Here is a 12,517-nt window from a genome sequence, read left to right as displayed (position 1 = left end):
TAATATCAGAACTGCAACCTGACCTCTGTCAACCATCATCCTCAGCTCATTCGTTGCCAGGATTAACACTGTTTCTGTACCATGGACTGGTCTAAAGCCCGTTTGCTTGGAGAAATGTGGCTCAGGGGTTAGAGGCGGCAGACCCGGAAGCTGAGATCAGTCCTGGACCAGGGTTCAATTCCCCGCCTCGGCGGGTCTAGGGCTCAAAAATTCCACGGACTTGATAATTCTCGTTCCGGTGCCTACTCAACTCACGGGTTCACACTCTGCGACTCTGGGCAATAGCTTGCTTAATCTCCACTACGACCCCTCGCGGCGGGATGCCTGGCTTTCACCTTGTGGATACTCTGCTGGGGTTATCTCACAGGGGAATACCAGGACGGGTTCCCAAGGCAAGCGCCTTGATGCCTTCGGGCGATACGTGCGCTATATAAATTGCAATACATTTACATTTACATTCTAACAATGCATGGTGTTCTAAATAGCCAGCTAGTAATTTACTGGCATATTTCTCAACAATCTTTACCAGGTACGGTGAGAGTTTGGGGGTAGTTATTCAGGTCATTAACGTCCACCAGTAGCTTTTTCAATAATGAGGTGACTAAAGCTTTCTTCTAAGTAAATTGTACTTTGCCTGTAGACAGGGACTGGTTACAAACCTTTAATAGGTCTGGGTAGAGTTCAGTCGCTCTAACTTTCCAAAGCCTCAGGGGAATTTTATCTAATGGGGACCCTGATTATATTGACATAGCTAAGGTTCTGAACTTTTCTTCTTTTAGAGTTTCCATTTTGTCCAGTTTACAACGGATCCCCTCTTGTTGTACACTTCAACTAGATATTGAAGTGAAACTAATTGGTTCACCATCGCTCTGAGGGGAATTTCCATTATGAAGATTGCTGTTCTTTTTTATGTCATGTATAATCAGGTCAATTTTGTCATTAAAAAAACTGAAAAATGACTGCACGAATCTTGTGATGGTTCTACCGTTTGCTGTACACAGTCAGGGTTCGCCAGTTCTTTCACTAGATCGAACACTTTATTTGATCTGTTAACAGCTTCAGTTGTGTACCTGGTAGGGTAGCTTTATTTAGCTCTCCTAACTTCCTTTTTGTAATTTTTTAGTTCAGTTTTTAACTGTGACTTATCTTTATCTGAATAGGTCCTACACCACTGCCTTTCCAGCTTCCTGCGCTCGATTTTCTTTCCTTCAAGGTTCCTGTAAACAGTGGCAGTGAAGGTTTTAATTTTAGCATCAATGATTTCACCAGTATTGGTTTATATAATTTGTCTACAATTGACTTTTATAACTGTGCATATTTTGCATAGACTGTATCGCTCTCACAATAACATTTTGAAGTGTTAAATTATATATTTCTCCCGGTAAACACCCTTCAAAACGAAACTTTTACAACGCACTACCGTTACAACGCGGTCATTACAACGCAAACCATTACAACGCATTGCGCTGGGGGGCGCTCTAGGATAGGGAATAAGTTTAATTTTCTATCCAACACCTTCCCTAGTGTCCACGGGGACTGGAGTTGGAATAGAAAATTAAACTTTTCACTATCCAGCATCTCTAAGCGCTATGCGTTGTAAAGGTATGCCATGTAAAAACCGCGTTGTAAAGGCAGGCGTTGTAATAGCCTGCGTTGTAACGTCATACATCCATTTCTCCCTTCCAACTTTTTAGTTTAGTCCAGGCTCTTCTTTGCACTATTTTCTTTGAAGCTTTTCCCTCTGCCTTTAATTTGGCCTAATTAGTTCGAAAGTCACTAGTCAGTGATGGCTTAATGGGTGAAGGTAGTTTGAGGAAGTAACCTATGATGATCATGTTAAGGTCAATGTGATGAGTGCCGTTGACTGAGATACCAGGTATGCGGAAAGTCAACAACATGTTGCATTGACAGTCATTCCCTTTCATGCTTACAACGCATGTTCTGCTATGGGGCTGAACAGAGGCTGCCTCATCACCAACTTACAAAGTACTCCATCTTTCCCTTCACAGATACGTCAAGAAAAGGGCAACACGATGATCGGACGTGGGTTTGCACCTTTTGTTCCAGATATGAACCATCTGATCCTTTTTTCAGGTAAGATCACCTGCCTTCAGTGTCTGTAGGCCTAGCGCGTGGTGTTGATGCTCATACTTGTCCTAATATCAATTGGGGATGATGGAAGTTGATAGTGATGTGACTCATAGACTATGATAATGGAACAACTGAGATCACTCGCAGTGTGAGACTGCCAATGTGCATAATTGTGAAAAGACACTTTTCAACCGTTAGCGATTCTCTTTAAACAATACATATTAAGTTGTGTCACTGTATCAGTGAAGGATCATGCCCACAATGGGCATCTTACATAGAGGGCTATACCTGATTACCTTACAGGACTATGGCAGCCTCCATGAGCGAGATATAGACTGGCCACACTGTTTATACTTGAGCCAATGGCTGTGAGGATCACTGTGAGCCCATGTTAGGGCACATCGATTGATTTTGTTGACAGCAAGTTTTGAGGGGTCACCATGGAAACAGTTGTGAAGAATCTGCAAGGCAGCAATGAGGTGAGAATGTTCTTTATTAAAATAATCTGCAAACAAAGGCCACCACGTCTTTCCCCATCAAGAATCAGGCTGTATCAGCCTCAACCCACCTTCACAATTCTAATCACAACAATAACCACGCATCCTTATATTGGTGACAGCGCGTGTTGTATAATACCCAATCTACAACTTAAAGGTAAACAATATACAACTTAAAGGTAAACACAACAGAAACACACAACTTTTAGTGATTGCATCTATACATTTGTGTGCCTGAGAGATCTAAATAGAAACTCATAGTGTGTCTCTCTAGCTCTTTAGCAGCAGGTAATCCTGAGAGAGAGTTGTTAATATCACTTACAGTCAGTGAACAGTGTGATGCCCTAGATCAAGCATGACTTATCTGGTGGTGTGGTTCTTAACCTGTGGTTTGTGGACCTCTGAGAGTCTGCAAGGCATGCCAGGGAGTAAGTGACTGATTACAATATTAAATAATATTACAAAATGAATAAAGTATATTTACCCAAAAATACAAAATGTAAAATTACAAACATTCAATGAATGTGAAGGAGTATGAATTTGGATGTTAAAAATTAATAAGTTGGAATCATGTGCATAATTTGTGGGAGCAGTCCAAGTACAGAAAACAGAATGCAGGATAGCCACTTGGTGGCCCCAAATGAAGCCTGGTAGTAAAAGACAAAAAAAAGGAGCGGACATTCAGAGCAAAATAGACAAAGTAGGTGACAGGCTCGAGTCTGGCATATCACTTCATCTTTTAGAAGTAAAGCCACATTTTTTGAAAAGCGCCTACCTTCCCAATGAAATTAAAATTTCGGTTTTGTATATTTTTTTGTTTGTGAATTAAATTATTTCATCATTTACGTATGTCTGTAATTCTTCAGACTGTTTTGCGGTACAAATTGTAGACATTTCTTGGCTCGGGTTCTCGGCTTCCAGTAGTGATTCAGTAGGGGGGCCCCAGTAGTCGAAATGTTAAGAACCGCTGGTCTAGCTCACTTACTACGATGTGATAATGTTCAGCTACATTGAAGGACAGGTAGGTATTTTTTGAGGAATGAGAAGTGTGGCTCAATGGTTAGAGCGGCAGACCCTGATGCAGTAGTCTGGCCGGGACCTGGGTTCAATTCCCGCCTCGGCGGGTCTCGGGCTCAATTTCCTCGGACCTGATAATTCTCGCCTCGGTGCCTATTCTAATCATGAGTCCCACTCTGCACCTCTGGGCAACAGCTTGCTTAATCTCCACAACGGCCCCAACAACGCTGAGGATGCCTGACTTCACCTTGGGGGTGCCCAGGAGTGGGCTCTTCACAGGGAAAGGCCAGAAGGGTTCCTCTGTGGTATTCGTACAAGCGCCGAGATGCCTAAGGGTAGTCGTGCGCTATACAAGTGCGTAATCATCATCATCATCAAGTAGCCCTGATCACATTGCTTTGCTAATGTTGTATTTTTTAAATGGAAGTGAAGCAAAAAGGGTTTAACTTGTAATGTTTCATCCTTTCTTTCTTCCCTAGGCAACGATGCCTACTCTACAGTAGGCAGGACTAGGAATAACGGGAAGATGCCTCGCTTCCGTAGGATACATGGGAAAGAGCCCTTTCTGTACACCAAGGATAACTTGATGGAAAGTGAGTGGGGCGGGGATTCTTGGGTAAAAGAGGTGCATTGTCTTCATCTCAGGAAGAGATGATGGAGTGAAGGGCCATCTCTTCCAGTTTTAATACATTGGGGTGTAGTTTACCCAACCTAGTCCTGCTGGATTTGTGGCTTCTGACCAGTCTAGCAGACAACCTAGACGGCTACCATTAGAAATGGAAGCTCAGTTCCTTGCAGATGGAGCTGCTGCTGGGCGGAGCCAGGCAAGCCACACAGAGAAAGAGAGTACACTATTGATTGTTCAGCAACAAGCTACTGAGGTCTACAGTGATGTCTTTCACCTCGAAAGAAGTTTCATCTGTGTTTTTTGTGATTAGTTGGAGCTGGGTACACTCTCAGAGTGTGGGTAGCCAAACACTCACACACACAGTTTCTCTCTATCTCTCATATTTTCTCTGCAGTAGGCAAACTGTTCCTTTGAGCTATCCTCATTGCAGTGCATACATAGCCACCTTACCTGTGTCTGGCATTGGAAAGCGCGACCTGCCGGTTACACACACATAGATCTGTTGGAGTTGCTTTACCCTTAAGATGCTGTTTCCCCAGCCTATCGTATCCTCTTCTGAGAGACAAGTGCCTGCTGCAGGTCCATCTGTGCAAAGGACTCAATGGTGCCGGTGTGATGTGCAAAATGTGATTTCCTAGAAGCGGGTACCTGTGCATGCCACAGGTCAGAACATAGTGAATATTTCAATCAGCAGCGCGTGGTGGGAGCCAAAACTAGAGGAGGGACACTGCCAGAGCCTTGTGTAGGTTTCAGTGGTGTAATTGTGGTGGAGTGTGTGGGCATTGTGACAGCCCATTAAAGATCTCGGTCATTGGGTTTTAGTGTATGGCCCTGGCCAGTGTTAGGGTGCTTTGTGAGAGTCCTTTCAATCGGTCCCGAAAAGGATATCAGTGCATGGCGGAGGCCATTGTGGAGGTGAATTGCAACAGTGTTGGTCATCAGTGCCCAGTGCAGGTCAGTATGAAGATGGATCAGAACAGCCTTGTGGGTGTCTCAGTATTGACTTGTCAGTGGAAGCTGCACATGCGTTAAGGGGTGCACCAGGAGGTCCATGACATGAGAATGTCTCTGTACTGGCATTTCAGTGCCTGGCGCAGGTCAGTATTTAGATACACCCTGAGAGCAGTGTGACTGTCCCACTAATAGCCTGATAGAACATGGTGCGAGCACTGCTAGAGCTCTGCAGATATCTCAGCACTGTGAAGGCAGTGCTTTAGAGGAGCATTGTGAGAGATTGGGGGATGTTTTGTTACTTGACCATGGTGGAGATGAGAGTAGAGGTGCTTTGTATCCAAGCTACTAATATACATTGCAGTTAAACTCCGGGCATGGTTTGACAAGATGTCCCAGGATAAACAGGGCCTGAAGCTCTAATCTTCTTTAAAAAGTTGGGCTTCCCCAATGGAACTACCCCCTCCCCCCTCCCCCCGGACCCTAACTAATGAGATTGTTCCTACAACTATTTGGACAAAACTGCTCCTCTGAAGAGGCATACATAAATTCTGATATTCCGGAAGAAACGATGCCTAAGGGACTCACTTTTTGTAAATAGGTAATCTATAGCCGCTACCAAAACATCTTGACGAGTCCCCTTACGTACCACATATGTATTGCACCGACTTATTGTACATTTCTTCCTTTCTTTCTTTCTCTCTCTCTCTCTTCTAGACCCACAGTATGTGAACATTAAACTTGTAACGCAGGAGAAAAGTTACAAGGATAAAATATATTTGTTTTTCCGGGAGGATAACATGGAGAAAAATGTGGATACTGACATCACAGTCTCCAGAGTGGCTCAGCTGTGCAAGGTACAGTATGAGGGCAATGGTGGGTACTACAGCAGGTCTTGTGGATGGCTGGCGTTTGCTCAGTACAGTCTGAGGGACCCACCAGAGTTGCCAAATCACGAGTATTCAGGTATAAAGGGGAAATGTTACACTCTTTTCTTAAAAGATATATGGCCAGATGTATGTAGGGAATAATTTGCAATGACCAAATATCGACTTTTTGCGATTTGCTATTTGGTCATCGCAAACACCCATGTTCGAATGAGTGTTTAACATATTTTGCGATTCCCAGTGGGTCGCAAAAAGACCCACTTCATTAAAAATCACGAGGTAGGTCTGGGATTGTGACCTATTGAAAGTAACCCATCAAGTCAATACTGTGCCCTCCAAATGCCACTGTTCTTATGTCTGGAGGCAATAACTGGACTGTTCTCCATTCCGACTAGAACAAATAATCATGGATGATGGTAACAGGAGAACAAGAATCCACAGAAACTCCTACCTTTATTTTCCTAATGTCAATGTCACAAACAGGGTCACTACCCTTAGGGTAGCTTTGACTAGTTTTAATACTTTTAATCGACAGCACCAATCTGCTATCAGAATTTTCCACTTTCTCGTTCTGACTTCTTAGGATTTCCTCATCCCCGATGAACACCACTTTCTGGACAAATGGGGCACAACCTTTGCGAAATGTCCTTCCATTTTGTATTTCAAACATGTTTTCCCAATAGCATGCCAACTATTGGAATCCTCAAAATTAAGAAGTCCTGATGTGGGGGGGCAGACATTTCTCATTTCTTGGCAGCAAATTATGGAACTCTCTGCCTTTGTACCTAAGCTCTCAATCTAGCTATCCCCACTCCAGGAAATATTAAAGACGTGGCTCTTTGTTTCTTATTCTAAGTAAGTTTTAGGTATCTATCCTTAAGTTATTTTAGGTCCACCAGTGCAAGACACTTGTATACTCGCACTTTAGATTTTTTTGTACTTACTTATTTACATGTAGTGCATCTCTTGTGACTGGTGGCTCTTTCCTGTCTTATGGATTGTTTGTAATTTTTCGCAGGAGGATGGAGGAGGCACGGGCGGGCAGGCTTCTTCCCTGTGGTCCACTTTCTTGAAGGCCAGGTTACAGTGCAGTTATCCAGAGAGTGGAAGATTCTATAGCCGTCTTCATGATGTCTTCTTCATACACTGTGAGAAGACGAATGAAACTAGAGTGTATGGCATCTTCTCAAATCCCTGGTGAGGAACTGTGGAGAAAATGAGTCTCACAAAAAGTATGAAATGTTTTTGATTAGTTAACTTGGGCTGCTGGGAGTCATGTAACTAATTGAAAAGTTATGTCTTCAACACAGCAACAGAATTTGTGCGTTTATCCTGCTTATAGTTTTTAAAGTATGAGGGTGAATCCAGATCTGATATATAGTTCACTAAGCTACATATGAATGTGCTCTGCAAAGTCCTGCATTCCAAATACACTGGTGAGGAAGGGCTCTACCGGACTCAGTTGTAATTAACCCCTTCCCTGCTGCCGTCGGCCGTCGTGAGCACTACCTCGCTGGTGCTGCGAACGTCCAACGGTCGACAAGGCCCCGCCCACTCCACGGAACCGCCACATTGCTGCAAAATAATGGCCGCGGTTAAGGTGTTAATGGTGGACAATGTAAACACTTGACACATGGATGTGATAGTGAAGGACTTCTGAGGAATGAAAAAAGCTGCTGTTACCCCCCTCCTCACCCTAAGATGTGAGGCTAGTAGATGGCATGTGGGACTGCCCAGACACCCAGCTTTACATGGACTACTGCTAACCCTCACATCGGGAGATGCCTTGAACTGACAAATAAAGCCACCAATTGGTTCTAGGCAAAAAAGAATGAAGACGGCGACGTATAAACAATACGCCCTGTAGCATTCCATCATCCTAAACACGGGAGAACATGCTGCAGCCCTGTCACTCTGTCCAAGAGGTATGGTAAATTCCCAGACCGAGAGGCTGCTAAGCAAACCACAAACTTGTTAAGAACAACTACAAAGAATCCTCAATTTCTATGTGTCCTAGCCTTGAACCCAAGATAATACCAGACATTCAGTGGGTCAGCCTATCTTGTAAGAGCCATCCCCAACAAAAACAAAACAAGGCAAATAAAGAAACCACAATGGCCTCAGCACATCATAAGTATCTGAGAACTGAACATTTCTAGGTGCAGCAGCAGCCAACTACCACTAAATTGACTATATCGCAAATAAACAGATAAGCAGGGCTTCCAGGTGCAAGGTCAGGTATGCATGCCCCTGGGCAAAGGAGGGGAGGTTTAAAAATGCTTTTATTTTAAATGGTGGCCTGGTTTCCTGGAATATGGATTCATCTTCACAATAGCAGTAATGAAAAAATGCCTATTATCCCAAAAAAAACAATACGTACAGATAAGGGAAATGAAAAGGAAATAAAAAAACAGAGAACAAACTAACCATGCCGACCTAGGTCAACTACTTCTCCTACTCCGGCTTCTTCATCCTGCACATGCTTCGTATGGTATTCAAATGGCTACCCAAAGCTCAAGATGCACCATCACCTAGGCACTCATCTCCAGCCAACTAGACTACAGCAATGCTCTCTACTCGGCAATCTCGGCACACCTCTTCTGACGACTACCGACCATACAGAATTTGACAGCCAGACTCATCCTGGATCTACCTTGATAGACTCACATCACTCCATACCTCAGGGAAATCCACTGGCTCCCTGTACAGAATAGATGTCAGTTCAATCTCCTGATCCATGCATACAAGGGCCTACACAACTGTGGACCTGCCTACGTAAACCACCATCTCAACTTTCATCAGTCCACTAGACACCTCTGCTCGGCATCACTTTCTCTAACCCTCACCTACTATCTACAGAGTTCCTAAAGTCCCTGAACACCTGGCTATTCTGCCAATCAACTGGAACCTGCCAGTGCCAGGATGCCCTCACAGGTGCCCATAAGATCTCTACAAATCTACTGATTGATTGAACATAAGTGGTGGCAGTGCAAGCAACCATTAAATAAGTACAGTAAGTAGAGCTGAGGGATCATCAGTGCAAGGACTTGCTGCACCCAAGTAATGAAGAAAGAGCATTTAAAATGTACACTACTTCAAAGAACCATAAGAGGCAGGACTACACCACAGAGGTGGCATGCAATATTTTGTATTACAAATATGGTCTGACACAAATAACGTGCCCGCACTAATGTTTACACAGATATTGTCACATTGATGTAGATTTTGGTTATTGAATCCAATTTGGAGATATATTCTAGATGATATCAGGTCACAATATTCATGTCGGACAAATATATTCGAGTACCATTCCAGAGAACTGGGCCCATAAATGGCCTTGGAAGTGACTCAGGTGCCCACTTCCTTGGAATCCACTCGAGGTGATTTAATTGGTAATCAATCTTAACCTTTCCATCACTTTTTTGTGTCCGGAACTGGGACTCCACATTTAGTTCATTAAGCAGCCCTCCATTCTGACTTGCAAGACCGGTAAATATTTCGCCCTCTGATGGAAATCAGTACCCACTTTGTTAATATGCAGCACTCCACAGTCAAAGCTGGGTTGCCAGCAGACACATACTCCATTTAAGATGGCGTCATTTACTCAAAGGATTCTCTTGTTTCTGCAGGCACGAAACTGCGGTCTGCGTCTATACCATTGGTGACATTGAGAATGTGTTCAGAACATCGCCTTTTAAGGGAAACGCCAATCCAGATAAACCAGGAATCCGACCTGGAGAGGTGAGCCTACTGCTAATTGTCTTCCATTGATTTCAACCGTCTCATCTCATTGGTGGGAATTAATGGGGAAAGTTTCACTGTAGTATGGATTTTATCAAAGGTGTTCTAAACAGAGGAGTCCGGTAGAATGAAGACTCGATTCCATAGTAGCTACAATAAGGGAATACTTCTATAGTAGCCTCAGAAAGAGAAAAGCTGGTTGACTATACAGAGGGAGTATGTCAGGGGTCGGAGAAAGAGAAATTACTTTCAGTTAAGTTTTTTATGTTCTTTAGTAGGGCACCTTATGGGGCACAGTCTAGCAAGTACAGAGAGGCTACTTAAGGGAAATGAGTGTTTTCTGTGTAATTAAGCCCAGCTAGGAGGGGAAGTTTACTCTACTGTGTGGCACTAGTGCAGCAGTAGAGAAATGTCAGATGTGTTCCCTTCTCACTGCCTCCTTCTTTCCTCAGTGCTTGCCAAATGGAAGCAAGACTCCCACTGACACCTTCAAAACAGCAAGCGAGCATCCTGAGATGTTGCATGCCATAGCGCCCGTTGGTAATAGACCGCTCTTCCACTGTCATGAATCATACAGAAAAATCGTGGTGGACCAGGTGACCGCAGTGGATGGTGTATCCTACAACGTGCTGCTCCTGGCTACAGGTAAGACGAGAACCCTAGTAACATCTGTCCAAAGCTTCTGCTTGAACTCTGTGTTTTCAGGCATAAGCAGCATTTAAAGTTGTTATGAAGTTATTGATGTTTGAAGGTGAGATAGGAGGTAATGTTTAAAGTTGAATCCACAAATACCTGGTAGGAAGAGGCCTCTCGCCAGACGTCCCCTTTCTCACCTTTTCTTCCCTGAGCAGAGTTATTATGAGAATTTGTGCAGGTAAATTACAAGCACTGACAATGCCAATAGATTTGGCTTTTTGTTTACAGTACATGGATACAGAGGCACACAACATAGGGTTTCAAATACAAACACAGATCATACACATAGACCAACACACCTACATGCAACGTTGACAAAGTTTAACAAGCATACAGGAGATTGTGCACACAGAACCGCCAACGTACATGCAACAATGCGCATAGAGAAAGCCATATATAACAATGTGTCGCGTACACATGGGATGCACACAGTGCACCCGCACAGAACCGGGTGGTGTGCACCAGGAGTGCACCAGTGATGCAACTCAGGGGAGCACTGAGTGATGCACATCACAGGGCATTAGATGATGTGCACAAGAGGGACATTGTGTGAAGGAACTAAGGGGCGCTCTAGTTAACATGCGGGTGAGCAGCGCTGATGGTGTGCGTGAGAGGAGCAGTGGGTGTATCAGGGAAGGGCCACTTGTGCATGAGGTGAGCACATGGTGTTGTCTATTTAGGAAGGAGTAGCGGTTTAATGATACAGTGGTGTTTGCATTAAGAGGACTTTGGGTGATATGCAGCAGGTGGCACAGACTGGTGTAGAATGGGGCGGCAAATGGTGAATTGCAATAGGGTCCACATGCCATTGCACATCATGTCATGTGAGACAGCTTTAGCCAGTCTTTTTTATTTGGCCTATGACATTTTAGATGCAGGGATTTTTAAGTCTTTACTTACAACTGCATAAGCAAAAATAGGTTCCCCGCAATGCATAATTATGTTGGCTAATAGGCTTGAACTGGCCTTGGCAGCTATATACCTGAATAGATGGAAACAAAATTAAACAAACATAAATTCCTCTTTTTTGGTTATTTGACATGCCTTTTATGCTACTTTAAAGTTTCTTCACTTTTCGTTATCTAGCATTCTGAAAAAAGGTGTTCCTTGAGTAATGTTTTCATGGATTGTCGTTAGTGTACTAATCTGAAACGTTTCCAGACATTATTTAAGTTCAGTTCCAGACCCAAAGGGTGCCATGAAATAAATATTTGGAATGGGAAATCTGTGACAGATAAGAAACTAGCTCGCTATATCTTGTTGCCACCAGGCACTTCACTATCTGCAAGTAGGAAATGCTGTAAACAGAATACAGTGGGCAAGCGAAACTTTATTGTTTATGCAAGAAGCAAATTGCTCAACCAATCACATATCCCACAATTCCACTTTTTTCATTAGGCGTTTCCAGAGGTATGATTCTTTCAGGTGCGGCCGGCACAGGTGAGAGTGGTGGGAGGGAGGGAGGGAGTCGACAGATGACAGAATAGGTAAAATTAAATAACTAAATAATACCACTTGCCTTGCCCTCGCCTTATCGCTGACTCAAAACGTATTTAATTTGACCTATCTTGTCGTCTGTCTTTTCCCCCCTCCCACCCTGCCCTGCCCCACCACTCTTACCTGCCCTGGCCACGCCTGGATTTTTCATTGCCTTCATAATGCCAAACCGAAAGAGTAAGTAGAAGGTGGAATTTGACTGTCAGTCCTCCCACATTCCCCATGCAGCTGTGAACAGATACCACAGACAGGACAATGACTTTCCTGTGGCGTACTCTCCCCACCCTCACCCAATCTCACAGCATCAGTCCAGTGTGAATCTGCTGGAAAGCAGGAGCACTCATGTAGAAGAAACAATTCTTATGGACTTGGTGTGAAATATATTGGAAAGCAATTATGAATTGATCATTGACCAGGCACAATGAAACACAGCCCTTAAATGACTGAGAGAGGCTAGGAGTAAAACATAATCATTGTTTTGAATTATTGATCAGTTCAAATCACTCAGGGTC

The 12,517-nt window shown here is 43.7% G+C and overlaps 1 protein-coding gene across 1 annotated transcript in view; it reads left to right on the top strand.

Moving 5' to 3' along the window:
• The window catches only part of SEMA7A (semaphorin 7A (JohnMiltonHagen blood group)), a 199,206-nt gene that overhangs the window by 132,912 nt on the left and 53,777 nt on the right, over positions 1–12,517 (top strand). Inside the window, exons 5-10 of the mRNA XM_086959280.1 lie at positions 2,010–2,094; positions 4,085–4,198; positions 5,902–6,041; positions 7,090–7,268; positions 9,701–9,812; positions 10,265–10,457. Of these exons, the coding sequence (XP_086815406.1) occupies positions 2,010–2,094; positions 4,085–4,198; positions 5,902–6,041; positions 7,090–7,268; positions 9,701–9,812; positions 10,265–10,457 (823 nt within the window). The remainder of the gene's footprint in view (positions 1–2,009; positions 2,095–4,084; positions 4,199–5,901; positions 6,042–7,089; positions 7,269–9,700; positions 9,813–10,264; positions 10,458–12,517) is intronic.

The sequence above is a fragment of the Lissotriton vulgaris genome, chromosome 2_2 (assembly GCF_964263255.1).
Source record: "Lissotriton vulgaris chromosome 2_2, aLisVul1.2, whole genome shotgun sequence".
Lineage (NCBI taxonomy): Eukaryota > Metazoa > Chordata > Amphibia > Caudata > Salamandridae > Lissotriton > Lissotriton vulgaris.
Note: the sequence above shows the minus strand (reverse complement) of the source record. Positions and strands in the feature narration are given on the sequence as shown.